This window comes from Myzus persicae, unplaced genomic scaffold (genome assembly GCF_001856785.1).
Source record: "Myzus persicae strain clone G006 unplaced genomic scaffold, MPER_G0061.0, whole genome shotgun sequence".
Taxonomy (NCBI): Eukaryota; Metazoa; Arthropoda; class Insecta; order Hemiptera; family Aphididae; genus Myzus; species Myzus persicae.
The window spans coordinates 219,836-232,541 of record NW_019103875.1 but is presented as its reverse complement, the minus strand read 5'-3'; the positions used below and the strand labels follow the sequence as shown (position 1 = coordinate 232,541).

The 12,706-nt window shown below is 26.9% G+C and overlaps 1 protein-coding gene across 1 annotated transcript; it reads right to left on the bottom strand.

Annotated features, from left to right (window-relative positions):
• Positions 1 to 5,827: 5,827 nt before the first annotated feature.
• Positions 5,828 to 12,325, bottom strand: LOC111035759 (phytoene desaturase-like). Its single transcript, XM_022317513.1, has 3 exons — positions 12,169 to 12,325; positions 6,953 to 7,556; positions 5,828 to 6,885 (listed from the first exon to the last, which is right to left on the bottom strand). The coding sequence occupies exons 2-3, from the start codon at positions 7,540 to 7,542 to the stop codon at positions 5,889 to 5,891; spliced, it is 1,587 nt and encodes a 528-aa protein (XP_022173205.1). The 5' UTR covers positions 7,543 to 7,556; positions 12,169 to 12,325; the 3' UTR covers positions 5,828 to 5,888.
• Between the last annotated feature and the right edge of the window lie 381 nt (positions 12,326 to 12,706).

Here is a 12,706-nt window from a genome sequence, read left to right as displayed (position 1 = left end):
CCCCCCCCCCCCCCCCCCACTACCATATTAACTGTACATATATATTTACATAGAAATAAACAGAAGAAGTGATACCGATAACTTTAGTGTTATTATTTCACTCCTCACGAAACAAGCCAGAAGGCTACTGTTTCAATTATTATGTTTTTCAACTATCTTTGTGCGTCTTGTACTTGTGTCATTTATTATGTATGTTACATTAAATATGTAATTGTATATAAAGATTGAATCATGAAAAAAATGTTGTAAATGTTTTATAGAATCAACCGGTTAATAGAATCAAAATGACCTGCACCAAATAGTGATCACATTAAGCGGAACCCACGGTAGTGATGTAGGCTGGCAGCCATCTTAGACTTAGAATTGTTTTTCTTATACAATGATTTATCATCGAATTCACTTTAATCAACACATACCTACATTACAGTGACTTACTCAATAACGAGATACCTACACTTGATACCTACTGTAGAGCAGAGCAGTAACCTGTTTTGTGGTTTTCTCCTTGCTTATATTTTAAAATGATAAAAATATTTGCAACGTTTAATATTATTGTCAGAGATTGTTGTTTAATAAAGAAGTATAAACCTAATTAAACCAATCATTAGTGCAGAGCCCATTAACAGTACAACACATATGTAGTTTATTACAATTATAGTATGTAAATAATTTGAAACTTTCAATAACAATATTGTTTTGTGCAACCATGATTAGTTAAAATGTAAAAACCAAAGTCTATAGTGGCTAAGCTCTCTAGTCCTCATAGTTACTCCGATGATGCTCTAGTGGCCTTGTGTGTTAATACAAATCGATTAAGAATTATTTAAAATAGCAATGAATCCCATTTTTATCCTCATTACTAATGAGTCATTAGTATTTTACGTTCCCTGCTATTAGATTGCGACTAAAAAACTTGCCGAAGTTGCTGAACACCAAAGTTATATGAGTAGTAAATAATAAAAATAATACTGTAACATATGTAAGTAATAGATAGGTAGGTACATAATATTGTTTATTTAATCTGATAAATATATTAAAGTTTATGAAACTAATTAATTAGAAAAAAATATTTATCAATACACCAATGCTATTACAATAATCAATCAGTAATCTGCATATAATATTGTTTATGAATTACACTCTATTTGCTTAGTCTTATAACCTACTTATCAATTTTTATATGCCAATTTTAAATTGATGCAAATAGATTTAAATTATCACATTTATGCAAACATACAGATTATAATAATGATTATAAGTTATACCGATGTTACTGTGGATACATTTGAAAACGTCGTTTAAAATATTGGTTCCAATCTTAATTGTTAGTTCATAATAATTATTACACGTGATTTATAACTTGTTATGGGTACCTAGATATCATAATATTGTGTATAGATGTATAAGGTATGACCTCTTGATATGTATATTTGTTTTTATAGTCATTCGCAATCGTTGTTTCACAGTGCAAGTTCAAACTTAACTATAATACGACTATTTACACCTATATTATACACGTACAACGAGTAGGTACACACGGTGATTACTGTTTTAAGTGAACGCTTGAAGTATCAAAAATGTTTTTGAAAAACAGTTATAATTTTTACTATTTTTTATCTTTAGCATTTGATCGTTTTTTATTTTTTAATGACATCACACATGGTCAATTTCATATTCTAGAACAGAATATTTTACCGAGAATTACACAAAAATCAAATTTTAAACGGTTAGTTTATTAGTTAGGCTTAGGCATAGCCTGCCTATTATTAAGTGCTTTAAGTTTAGATGAGTGTATATAGTTGAAGACAATCATTTTTTGAGGAGGTATACGCTTGTCACTCCACTTCGTTCATCTAAACTTTAAAATTTTAAATTAAATACTTATATTTTATTAATTACTCAATTAGATGTTTATATACTGAAGACTGAAATGATAATGAGTATTTAAAAGAATCATTCTGTATATTATTGTGTTTGATTTTATGACCAGGCCCTGAATGTATATTATGATGTTATTATGATAGACATTATAGTTTTTATTACATAACAAATTATTTCATTTGATTTATCGAATCCCATGCAGATATTAGTTAGATAATGCATGTGTTAATGTAAATGGTTTGCTTTTAACATAATAAATTATTATTAACTAAGCATTAATAGGAATACAGTGTGTTCAACAGTTTAGGGAACACTGAATTTCTCGTCTAGATTATGTTGGAATAAATTTTTTTTTCAAGCTAGTGGTATATAAATACACATTTTCAAGGTCATTTTAAATTTTTAACCCTCTCGGCACGCGCATGTGCAACACAAATTGCATTTTTGTAAATGGCAACCAGTATTTTTGATACCAAATTCAGATACACTGATTTTTTTAAGTAATTTTGATCTGTTAATCATAGCTCTAAAACCAAAATTGACTGAATAATAGTAATTTAAGTTTTAATAAATACGAGTAATACATTTTTACAATTCATTAAAATACATAAAACCAGTTTTAATTATTTATTATAGGTTATTTTTTGAATATTTTCATGTATTTTTTTACGTGTTATAAACAAAATTTACACAATATAGTTATACAATTATTTATCAAAAATCAATTGAAAATTACAACAGACAACAGTAAGTTATTCTACAACTACACAATGAATTAAATAAATTGTTTAAAGTTTTCCCCGTGATTGTTGATGCATGATTGAAAACGTTGTAGACATACTCTATTAGTTGCTGACATTATTTGATTTTCAGTAAGGTTGTTACACGCAACCACGATTTTATTTTTAAATCTGCCAACTTAACTGGTGGATCTGCGTAGACTATTGTTTTCAAATGTATAATAAAAAAACCAAGTGAATTAATTGCTGGAGATTTTACTGGCCATTCAATGGATCGTATTTTAACTTTTCAATTGAAATTATTTCCATTAGTATCCTTTAACCAATCCGATGTAAATCATTTTATTCTGTGGACGTTTGTGAACATTTTAAATAATAGTATTAGTTATTTTAATTAAGACAAATTTTCGCACGTAGCTTTATAAGTATAAAATGTTTTCTTTTGATAAGACTAAATGAACATTGAACATAAAAAAATTTACAAAAATGTTAAATCATACAAATATGCTACGTTTGGGAAAAGTATGAAAATAAAAATATGCTCAAATGAAAAATACTCCAGTTTCAAACTATTCAAATATTTCAAACCCTTAAGATTTAATGTAGGTATAGTGAGAATCGTTTAATTTGGATGAAAATAATTTTAAATACATTTATATTATATCTTCTTTACATGTAATTTTTTCAATGAAACCGATTGAGATAAAAATTATAGCAATAGATTCCGTGACACTTGGAAGGCGTTTATAGAGAATTTTCCAACCAGTATAGTTAGTAGAAGGGCAGCATACACATGAATATAGTTTTCCAATCACAAAAAAAAATTTAATTTTTGTTTAATCAGAGAGTTGCTGTTAGTTATAGATTACCATTGGTTACAATATCTTTATACATATAATTCTACTATACGTGTGTATGTCACTGAACTCCTCCTAAACGGCCGGGCCGCTTTGAATGATTTTTTTTTATGAGTTTGGGTGACGCTTGGATGGTTTAGATTCACAACTGGACAAGATAAGTCCGACCCGGGGAGTTGCTCAAACAGGGATTTTAAGATTTACGAATCAAATATTTGTTTATAATTTATATACGGTTGTTATTGGTTATAGGAGAAATATAAATACATATTTTGTAGAAATTGGTATTTTTTTTTGTTTATTGGTTGCCTGCAGTGGTTCATCGGGCAGATCAAGTATAAGCATGACGTATACAGTTGAATTTTCGCACATTCTCTACCAAGGTGGCTGAGTTGCACTTAAAGCCGCTCATCGGCGTGTCCGCAATCAAAATCTAAATAAAACATATTATTTACGAGTATATAAAGTACTCATCAAACGGAGTCCGCAATCCGCAGCAGGTGGGTGTGATATACTGCTCGCATTATCACCACCGAGTCTCATATAGAGTTGGAATTTTTAAAGGGCAACAAAGTGCACGGGATCAGCTAGTATAATACAATATAATATTTATAAATTAAAATGGAAATTATATGCCGTTGGAATTTATATAGTTATTATTACGTAAAATCAATTAGTGGTAAACGCTGATAAACCTTGATGCGAATACAACCAACGTCCAAAAATTAATATTTTATTGTTAAGAATTATTATTAGTAATTACCTACTAATTAGTCGGCTATCGTGGTTCTGGAATCGAACTCTAGTCTGATTTAGAATACAGTAATGCACAGCACACCTTGTATAGATAACTAGTAATCTGAGTAATCACACAATTAATTGTATTCTATTAATTTGACTATTAAAACACAATATGAAGCTCTATATTATTGAAATTATGGTAATTATAGTTATAATTTATTGGCTATGGTTGATATGAATTTAACTACAATGATCGAAATAAAAGTAGTAATCGGTAAGAGATTTCTTCACAATTTTTTTTTTCTTGATCATTAAGTACATTGACATCAGGTCATCAGTATAAGAATTTCGCGTTAGGTTAGGTATTATTTAGATTTTTTTTTAAATTAAAATATACAATTTTGTTTCATTTTAAGACCTTTCAATTTTATTTGAGGCGTTGGGGTGATTATACTTGGATAAATTGTAAATATTAGATTCACATATTTTGAGAAATCTTAGGCACTGAGTACATTATAGTATTATACATGTATAATATTCTCTTAAGTCTAAGAGTGAATGGATTAGCTAAATATATATCTACCTGGCTACTTATATTGTTTATGTTTACGAAAAAAGTTAGGTATTCAATTAAGAGAGTAGGTAAATTAAAGAATATTATTTCAAATTAAAATATAAGGATCTATGAATTGGTACGAGTACAGAATAATAATAAATTATGATAAAACAATAGGTAAATACTATACATTATTGATTTATTTATTATTTTTATTTTTGTATGGCATATTCATTTTTTTACAAATATATTTATAAAAAAAAACAAATATTTGGCACAAGCAGACGGGACACCTAGTATTTATAATATAATATTATAATAATAGGTATACATAATATATTGTTATTTATAGTATAAATTATATGACGTGTATGATATATTATTATATTCCAACTATACTCACATAAAAAAGATTTAAACGTATTATAAATAATTCATAATATCATATTATAGTATGTACGACTGTATAATGTAAATTATATTTACTTCTATATATGTATTTTTTTCTCCTTCTTTTTAATAAGTAAAGCTTTATTATCTTTGCTGTTATTACTCATTCAAATAAAAAAAGAAATACATACTTCTATAATAGTATAGACGATAAATAATACATCAATATCTGTGGCTCCATAAACGTTCCCGATCTTTTTCCCTCAGTGTTTCTCCCTATAGCGCTACGAGGCATGAGCTTTATGCCGTATCTACCCAACCTATAATGGCATTGGACTACATAGGATTCATAGGCCATAGTCCATAGAATTCTATGCCTGACTAATTATTCAAATATATGTTGTTCTTTATTTTAGTTCTAAAACTTTCTTTTTTTTCCATTTCTATTTAAAACAATGTTATATTATGTTCATATTTCTAACTAAACAGTTACATGGAAATTTACAATGTAACTCTATTTTCACCATATACAATTGTCTTTTAGACATAAAATTACTAAAATTACTAAAATAAAAAATATTAATTATTTAAATCATCACATTAGTCATTACTATAATAGATACTATAAATTTAAAGTTTTAAAATATGTTTGAGAACATTAAAATGAGAAAATTATAATGCTTAAAATATATACAAATAATATAATGTCATACTCGGTTAAATTTAAAATTCAGAAACAAAGCAAAAAAACAGAATTGCTAGGATACTGATTAATAATGAAAAGGACTTCGAATATGATTTTAGTTTAACTGTATTCTCCGAGAACCTATCACACAACTGTTTCTCTAGTAATTTTGCTCCACATAAAACTATTGGTACACCAGTACCAGGCTGCACCGAAGCACCAACAAAATACAGGTTTTCAAATATTTTACATTTCAAACTAGGTCTGAACCATAAAACTTGAAATAACGAATGAGATAATCCTAGTATAGAACCTTTCCATAAGTTAAATTTGTTTTGCCATGTTCTAGGATCGTTCACTATCTCATGATCGATCAAATTTCTGAAGTTGGATATCTTCAATCTTTTCTCCATTGTGTCGATTACATTTTCTCTAGCTTTCTTAACAAGTTGATCGAAATCAATATTAGAGACATTCGTTATATGCCCCACTGGTACTAAGACCACGACTGTGTCTTTTCCTTCTGGTGCTGCTGTTGGATCGATGCGACTTGGCACGTTAACATAAAACGATGGTTCGTCGGGCAACGTATGATCCTTGAATATTTGATCAAAACTTTGTTTATATTTTTCAGCCAAAAAAATGTTGTGTTCTTTCAATTGTGGCACAATTGTTTTCATGGACCAATAAAATGATATAGAAGATGAAGTGAGTTCTTTTTTGCCGAGTTTTTTAGCGTATGATGTTTTTGGTAAAAGTTTGTTGTACGCATATACGAGATCTGCATTACAAATTACAATGTCACTATTTACTACATCACCATTTACCAATTTGATTCCTTTTGCCACTCCTTTGTCATCAACTATTATTTTTTGGACATCTGCATTATAGTGGAATTTTGCCCCATGTTTTACAGCAATGTTTTCAAGACTTTGTAAAACTGTATTGAAGCCTCCTTTCGGATACCAAATCCCTTCTGCTATTTCAGTGTACTGCAGCAAGCTATAGGCAGCTAAGCCACTATATGGAGACATTCTAAAAACATAAAAAAAAATTTTTGTTTTATTTAAAATTTATTATAAACTAACATTTTTCTATTTACCCCAAGTACATAGTCTGGAATGAAAACGCTTTTCTCATGTAGTCGCTCTTGAAATACTTACAAACTCTGTTATAAACAGTGTCCAGTAGATGCAGTTGGATTATGTCTGGTATATATTTTGGATTGAATAAATCATACCAATGTTGAAAATCGGTTTTGAGTGCAACTTTAACGCCTCTTTGATAGTGTATATGAGTTTCCTTTAAATAGCTCAAAAAATTAATTAATGTCGATTCATCACTGCCTTCATATTTTTCCAAAGAACGAGATAATTTTGATATATCTGTGGTGAGTTCGAACGTTTCTCCATCGTGAAAATGTACATTATAATTAGTAGAACACTTCAATAACTCTATGTGATTTTTAATGTCCTCCCCTAAATCTTCTAATGTCTCTTCAAATATTTTGGGCATTAGATACAATGATGGACCTTGATCAAATCGATGTCCATTTTGATAAATGAGTGAACATCTTCCACCATTATATGAATTTTTTTCATAAATTTCTACTTGAAATCCTTTTTTGCTAAGTCTAGCAGCTGCTGCTGTACCACCAACTCCAGCCCCGATGATGATAATTTTAACCACCATTTTGTCAATATCACCTATAACATAGTAAAAAATACAATAATCATCAATATTAATGCTATTAAAAAAAATTTACTTATAGATATAGGTAATATACAGTTTTCTTAATCAATTTTCATTCAAATTAAAAATATATTTTATATATTGATTACTGATTAGTTAATATTTCATAAATAGTTACATAATGGAGATGTGATAATAATTTAAAATTGTAGTTTCAGAATAACCGCATGTTTAATCACAGATTTGTATAATGTACATAGTTTGGCTTCGTTAGTTTGCATTATACAATAGTTACCTACGTCAATTCACATATATATATTGATTTTATAATTATGTAGTAGACGTTTATGTTATGGCAGGTATAGGTACAGACGCATAGTTAACCGATAACTAGTAAGTATAGTAGGTGACTATCAACTCCATGCTTGTTGTTGACCGGTCAAAAACACTTATTTTATATTGAACTTTGAGGTACATAACGCCATATATATTTTTCCGTTAGAACTTAGTTTGGTTTAGTTGTATAATGTGTTATAACTTATAAATAGAGCTGTTTAACTTAAAAGTTAGTAGTACATTTTTGAATGAAATAAAATATTTAAAAAAAGCTAATGGTATGTAATATTATTTATTTGCAGTAATAATAGCTTATGAATGGTACGAATACCAAAGTATTTAAGTGTATACTCGTCGGTGGTTCTTTAAAACATAACATTCAAAGGTAATTTATATATACAGAATGAGGTTTAACGTATATGTGTGAGTTATAATAGCACTAGTTTTTATTTGTTGAAGTCTACACCATACTGTTTGCTCCACGTTTCCTTAACTTTGTTTAATTTTATAAGAACACAAGTCAGATAGAAGGTAATAATAATTATGTTGTTAATTAGAAATATATTTTCCTTTATTATTTAAGACATTTTTTAGACTTTTAGGAACGTTTATTATTAATATGCGATCGTGTGATAAAAAAATTGTTATGCGGCAAGAAGACAGTAATAAGTATTTTTTATTTATCTTTTTGTTTATTTATTTATATTGTTATTATTGTTAATACTTCTCAGTAATTTACTATCTATTAATTGTATGATAGGTTGAAGGTTGAACTAATTTTTACTAAAAACTAATCACACAACAGTAACATGATGTACGTATAACCTATTGTTATATAATATAGCTGTTATTAACACACACGTCAACACCGACATACGAAAGAACGGTATAAGAATAGGTTCGTGGTATAACTATCGAGTTTATATCAGCAGGGCACTTAAATAACAATAATTAAACACGATGCAAACTGTAATTAAAATTAATTATTATAAATGTGTGTATTTAATATATTGATTAATCGAATTTAAAATAAAGGCTACATATTTAATTTATTTTCAAATTCGTTTTGAAAAAAAGCATACATGATTGTAAAACAAAATAAGCTCAAAATTTGAAATAAAAAAAAATAGTGGCTACGTTGAGTGATACAAAACTATTAAATGATTTATTTAAACTACGGCTTGGCAAATTAGGAAACAAGGAAACTTCACTATACTGTATACATTTCTTAAACTTAGTCTAAATATCTTGAAAGTTTCTTTAAGTGTTATTAATCATAATGTACGTTATAGAGGTAAAGTTTCAAGTCTTTATAAATAATAATTTTTGAATTACAACAAAATGGCTAAAATTGTTATTTTTTGTTTAAATATCTAATTGCAGAACAATTTAAACTTGAATTAATATCTATAAACAAACACTGTACTTATATTTTTGATATTTTTAGTTTGGTTAAAGAAGAACTGATGCAGGATGTTGTATTATATTTTAGGTACGTTTCATAAATAGTGTGATAAAATAAAAATAAATATGTTTTGTATTGTTAATAGTTTTATTTTTTATAATAGAATACTTATTAATTGGAAAGACCAATTATTTTTGTATTATATATTTTTTATTTATTAAAATGTAATAAGAAATAATTGTATATCAAACTTATAACTTTTGGGAGGAATAAGTCCGCTCAAGCCAGTGGTGCAACCGGGGGGGGGGGGGGCAAACAAATGTATTAAATTACTATTTTTCTGTACCGTTCTGCTGTACCTACAGTAGTTGTAGAGTATGTCATTATATAATGGATATGTTTTATTTGAATTCAATGATAAAAAACCTTTTGAATTTTATAAGTGCGTATGAATTACAAGCAATGTCGATTAAAATTAAATCATAATGTATACTGTCTGATATTAAAAAAGATGGTATACTGAAATTGTTGCATTGTTAGCAAAAATGCTTAAAAGTCTTAAATAAGGCAACGTTAAACGAGGACTTATTGTATCTATTTATATTTGTATTACAAAATATTTAAAACAGAAAAAACTGTTTTTCGTGAGTAATAACTAATAAAAAATCAGGTTGTCGTCCAAGCGAAAAAACTAAATTTTCATACTATAAAGAGAGGAACATTAACTGTGCAACGTTGTTTTTATTTTTCGATATTACATGCAATAGTTTAAATCATTATTCTTCATTATTTAACATGTAATTTAGTCCAAATTTGAACATAAAACAAAAATATAAAAACACCGTGCTTATATATTTTCTAGATTTTTTTTGTCAAAGAATAATCTACTTACGTGGAACCTTGTTTTAAATGTTCAATCCTTAGTTGGGTATAATAATTAAAAATAAAATGATTAAAAATAATTTGACATTTTAAATTTAATAAATGTTGTCAACATTTAAACTTTAAATGCCTGTACAAAAAACGTGTCTATGTATTTTTAATATTTTTCAACTACTGTTGTAATAATATATCAGGAATTTTCAAACTCTTTGACTGAATGAAATTGTATTACTATTATTGATATTTAGAGAAAAAAAACTAAAAAAAGCTGATAAATGGATGTCGCTCTGCTGTACAAGAGGTTACAAGTTGGTCAATATAATGGATAGTGTTAAATTTGAATTCAATTATAAGAAAATTAGTGATTCTGAGCGATGATGGTTTTTCAGTTTAAATATTACTTAATAATTTAGTGTGTTGATGATCTTATTGCGATTAAAGTAATTAATTTTAGTATTAAGCATTAATACTACTGTAGGTTAAATTCATTTTTACCAAAAAAATTACATTTAAAAAGTCATTGTGTGTATAAAATATAATAATATACTTTAAAAGTTTCATGTAGATACCCTCGAATAATATTTTAAAATTACATCAAAATAACTTAAATTATTATTCTTGGTTATTAACAGTAATACGTAATTTCGTCCAAATTTGAACATAATATCATAAGTATAAAAAAACTGGGTTTTATTTATTTTTGGATATTTTGGTTTCAAAATAAACTATTTGTGTGCAACTTTGTTTTACATTTTTGATCTTTAATTATTGAAGTGGAATATTTTATAAATATTTTACAACGAAATAATTTGTACATTTTAAATTTGATTATGAAATTTTATCAAGTATATGAATTTATCAAATAAATATATGGTGTAATTTTCAAGCATCTACAGTTATTCGTTTTTGAATTACAACTAAATAAGAAAATCGAGTGAATATCCAATGTTGTAAAAATTTCAACTACGTAAAATTTTTTTTTTTGATAAATGTTGAAAAACTTTTAAGGAAACTCTTATTCAATTTCAAATTGTTTGAAGTAACAAGAAAATTTTTTTTAAATTTCTTACTCAAAATAATTTTCAAATAGATATTTGTGATTTTGCCAAAATTCCAAATTCAAACTCTAATAAAAAAATATTGTAGATTTACCCATATTTTTTTATTTCCACTAATAACAACCTAAGAGGAACCTTGTATTACATTTTCAAGTTTTTTGACGGAGCAAAAATTTTTTTTTCGACATAAGTTTAAAAAAAACTAATAATAATTGAAAAATTCATTTACTTATAAATGGTTCAACAAGTGTCAAAATAGAAAATTTTATGCTGTATAAAAAATGCTGATATAAAAATTTAGTGAATATTTCATGTATCTAAGGTATTTTTTTTAGAGTTACATCAAAAACCAAATATGATTTTGTCGAAAACCGAATTTCCGTAAAAAGTCCCTTTTTTCTTTAATTTTTTGTTTATTTTTCCTGTCGCTTTTGAAAACTATTGGAAATTTAATACTTTTGACCTCCCCCCCTCCCAAAGTGCTAACTAGATTTACTTTCCTTCCAGAAAAGACGCTGTTGAAGAAAATCGAAGCACTTTTACTGTCCCAAAAGGTGAAGGCAGAAAAAAAAAAAAAAACACTCATTGTTGTGAAATCAATACATTATCATTCCGCTCTTTATCTAAAATTGAAACCCGAAAATGTCGGTAAACATCTTAAAACAAGTCAAAAAATTTTCGTCGAGAATAGGAAACGATGTAATAGACTTTTGGTGTAAATTTCAAGTATCTACAGTACTTTATCAACAGTTTTTTAAATTCCAAAAAATAAAAAATGTAAAATGTCCCCGTTTATATTTTATTAATACCTACACAATAAAGAATGAAAGTAGGTTAACTTAAAACTCGTATAGGTAGGTAGGTACAAAGGTTATAAAGGTACCCGTATAGGTAGGTAGTTATAGATTTTTTTGTGGAAAAATTCGACCAGTTATTAATTTTTACCTTTTTTTATAGCGCGTGCGTGTCCGTAGTCTTATTGAAACATTTTATCAAAATGGCTTGATTGAGTCTTAGATCTGCAGCCAAAACTTATAAGAGATAGGAGTATATAACCGTCGATCAACTATTTATTTTTAATACAATTAATTAATTCTTCATGTGCCATTTTATATTTTCATACTTCCTTATTTTTTACAACAACTATGAAAATAGTGGGGGAATCTAATTTAAACATTTATAATAAAGTAATGTTACTCAGAAAAGATTAAAAAATATATTATCAAAACTTTAAACTATTACGCAAACCAGAACTGAAAATGTGTAAAAACATAGTAATCAAATAAATAATGATGACCTAATATTTGTGTTATGTAAATGTGAACCCAGTTCTGTTTTAATTGATGAAACATGGTAATAATTTCTACTAGAAGTTCTAAAAAAAAAATGAATTCAATGATATTATAATATTGGATACTTATATTTTTATTATTAGTTCAATTAATTGAATAAATATTATTTGCATATTATCATATTTGTATAA

Bases quoted from the DNA above. Each gene is read 5' to 3' on its own strand.
- LOC111035759 (XM_022317513.1), bottom strand. From the start codon at position 7,542: ATGGTGGTTAAAATTATCATCATCGGGGCTGGAGTTGGTGGTACAGCA. The intron at 6,886-6,952 runs GTAAATAGAAAA...TTATGTTTTTAG, and splicing joins TTCCAGACTATGTACTTGGG to AATGTCTCCATATAGTGGCT.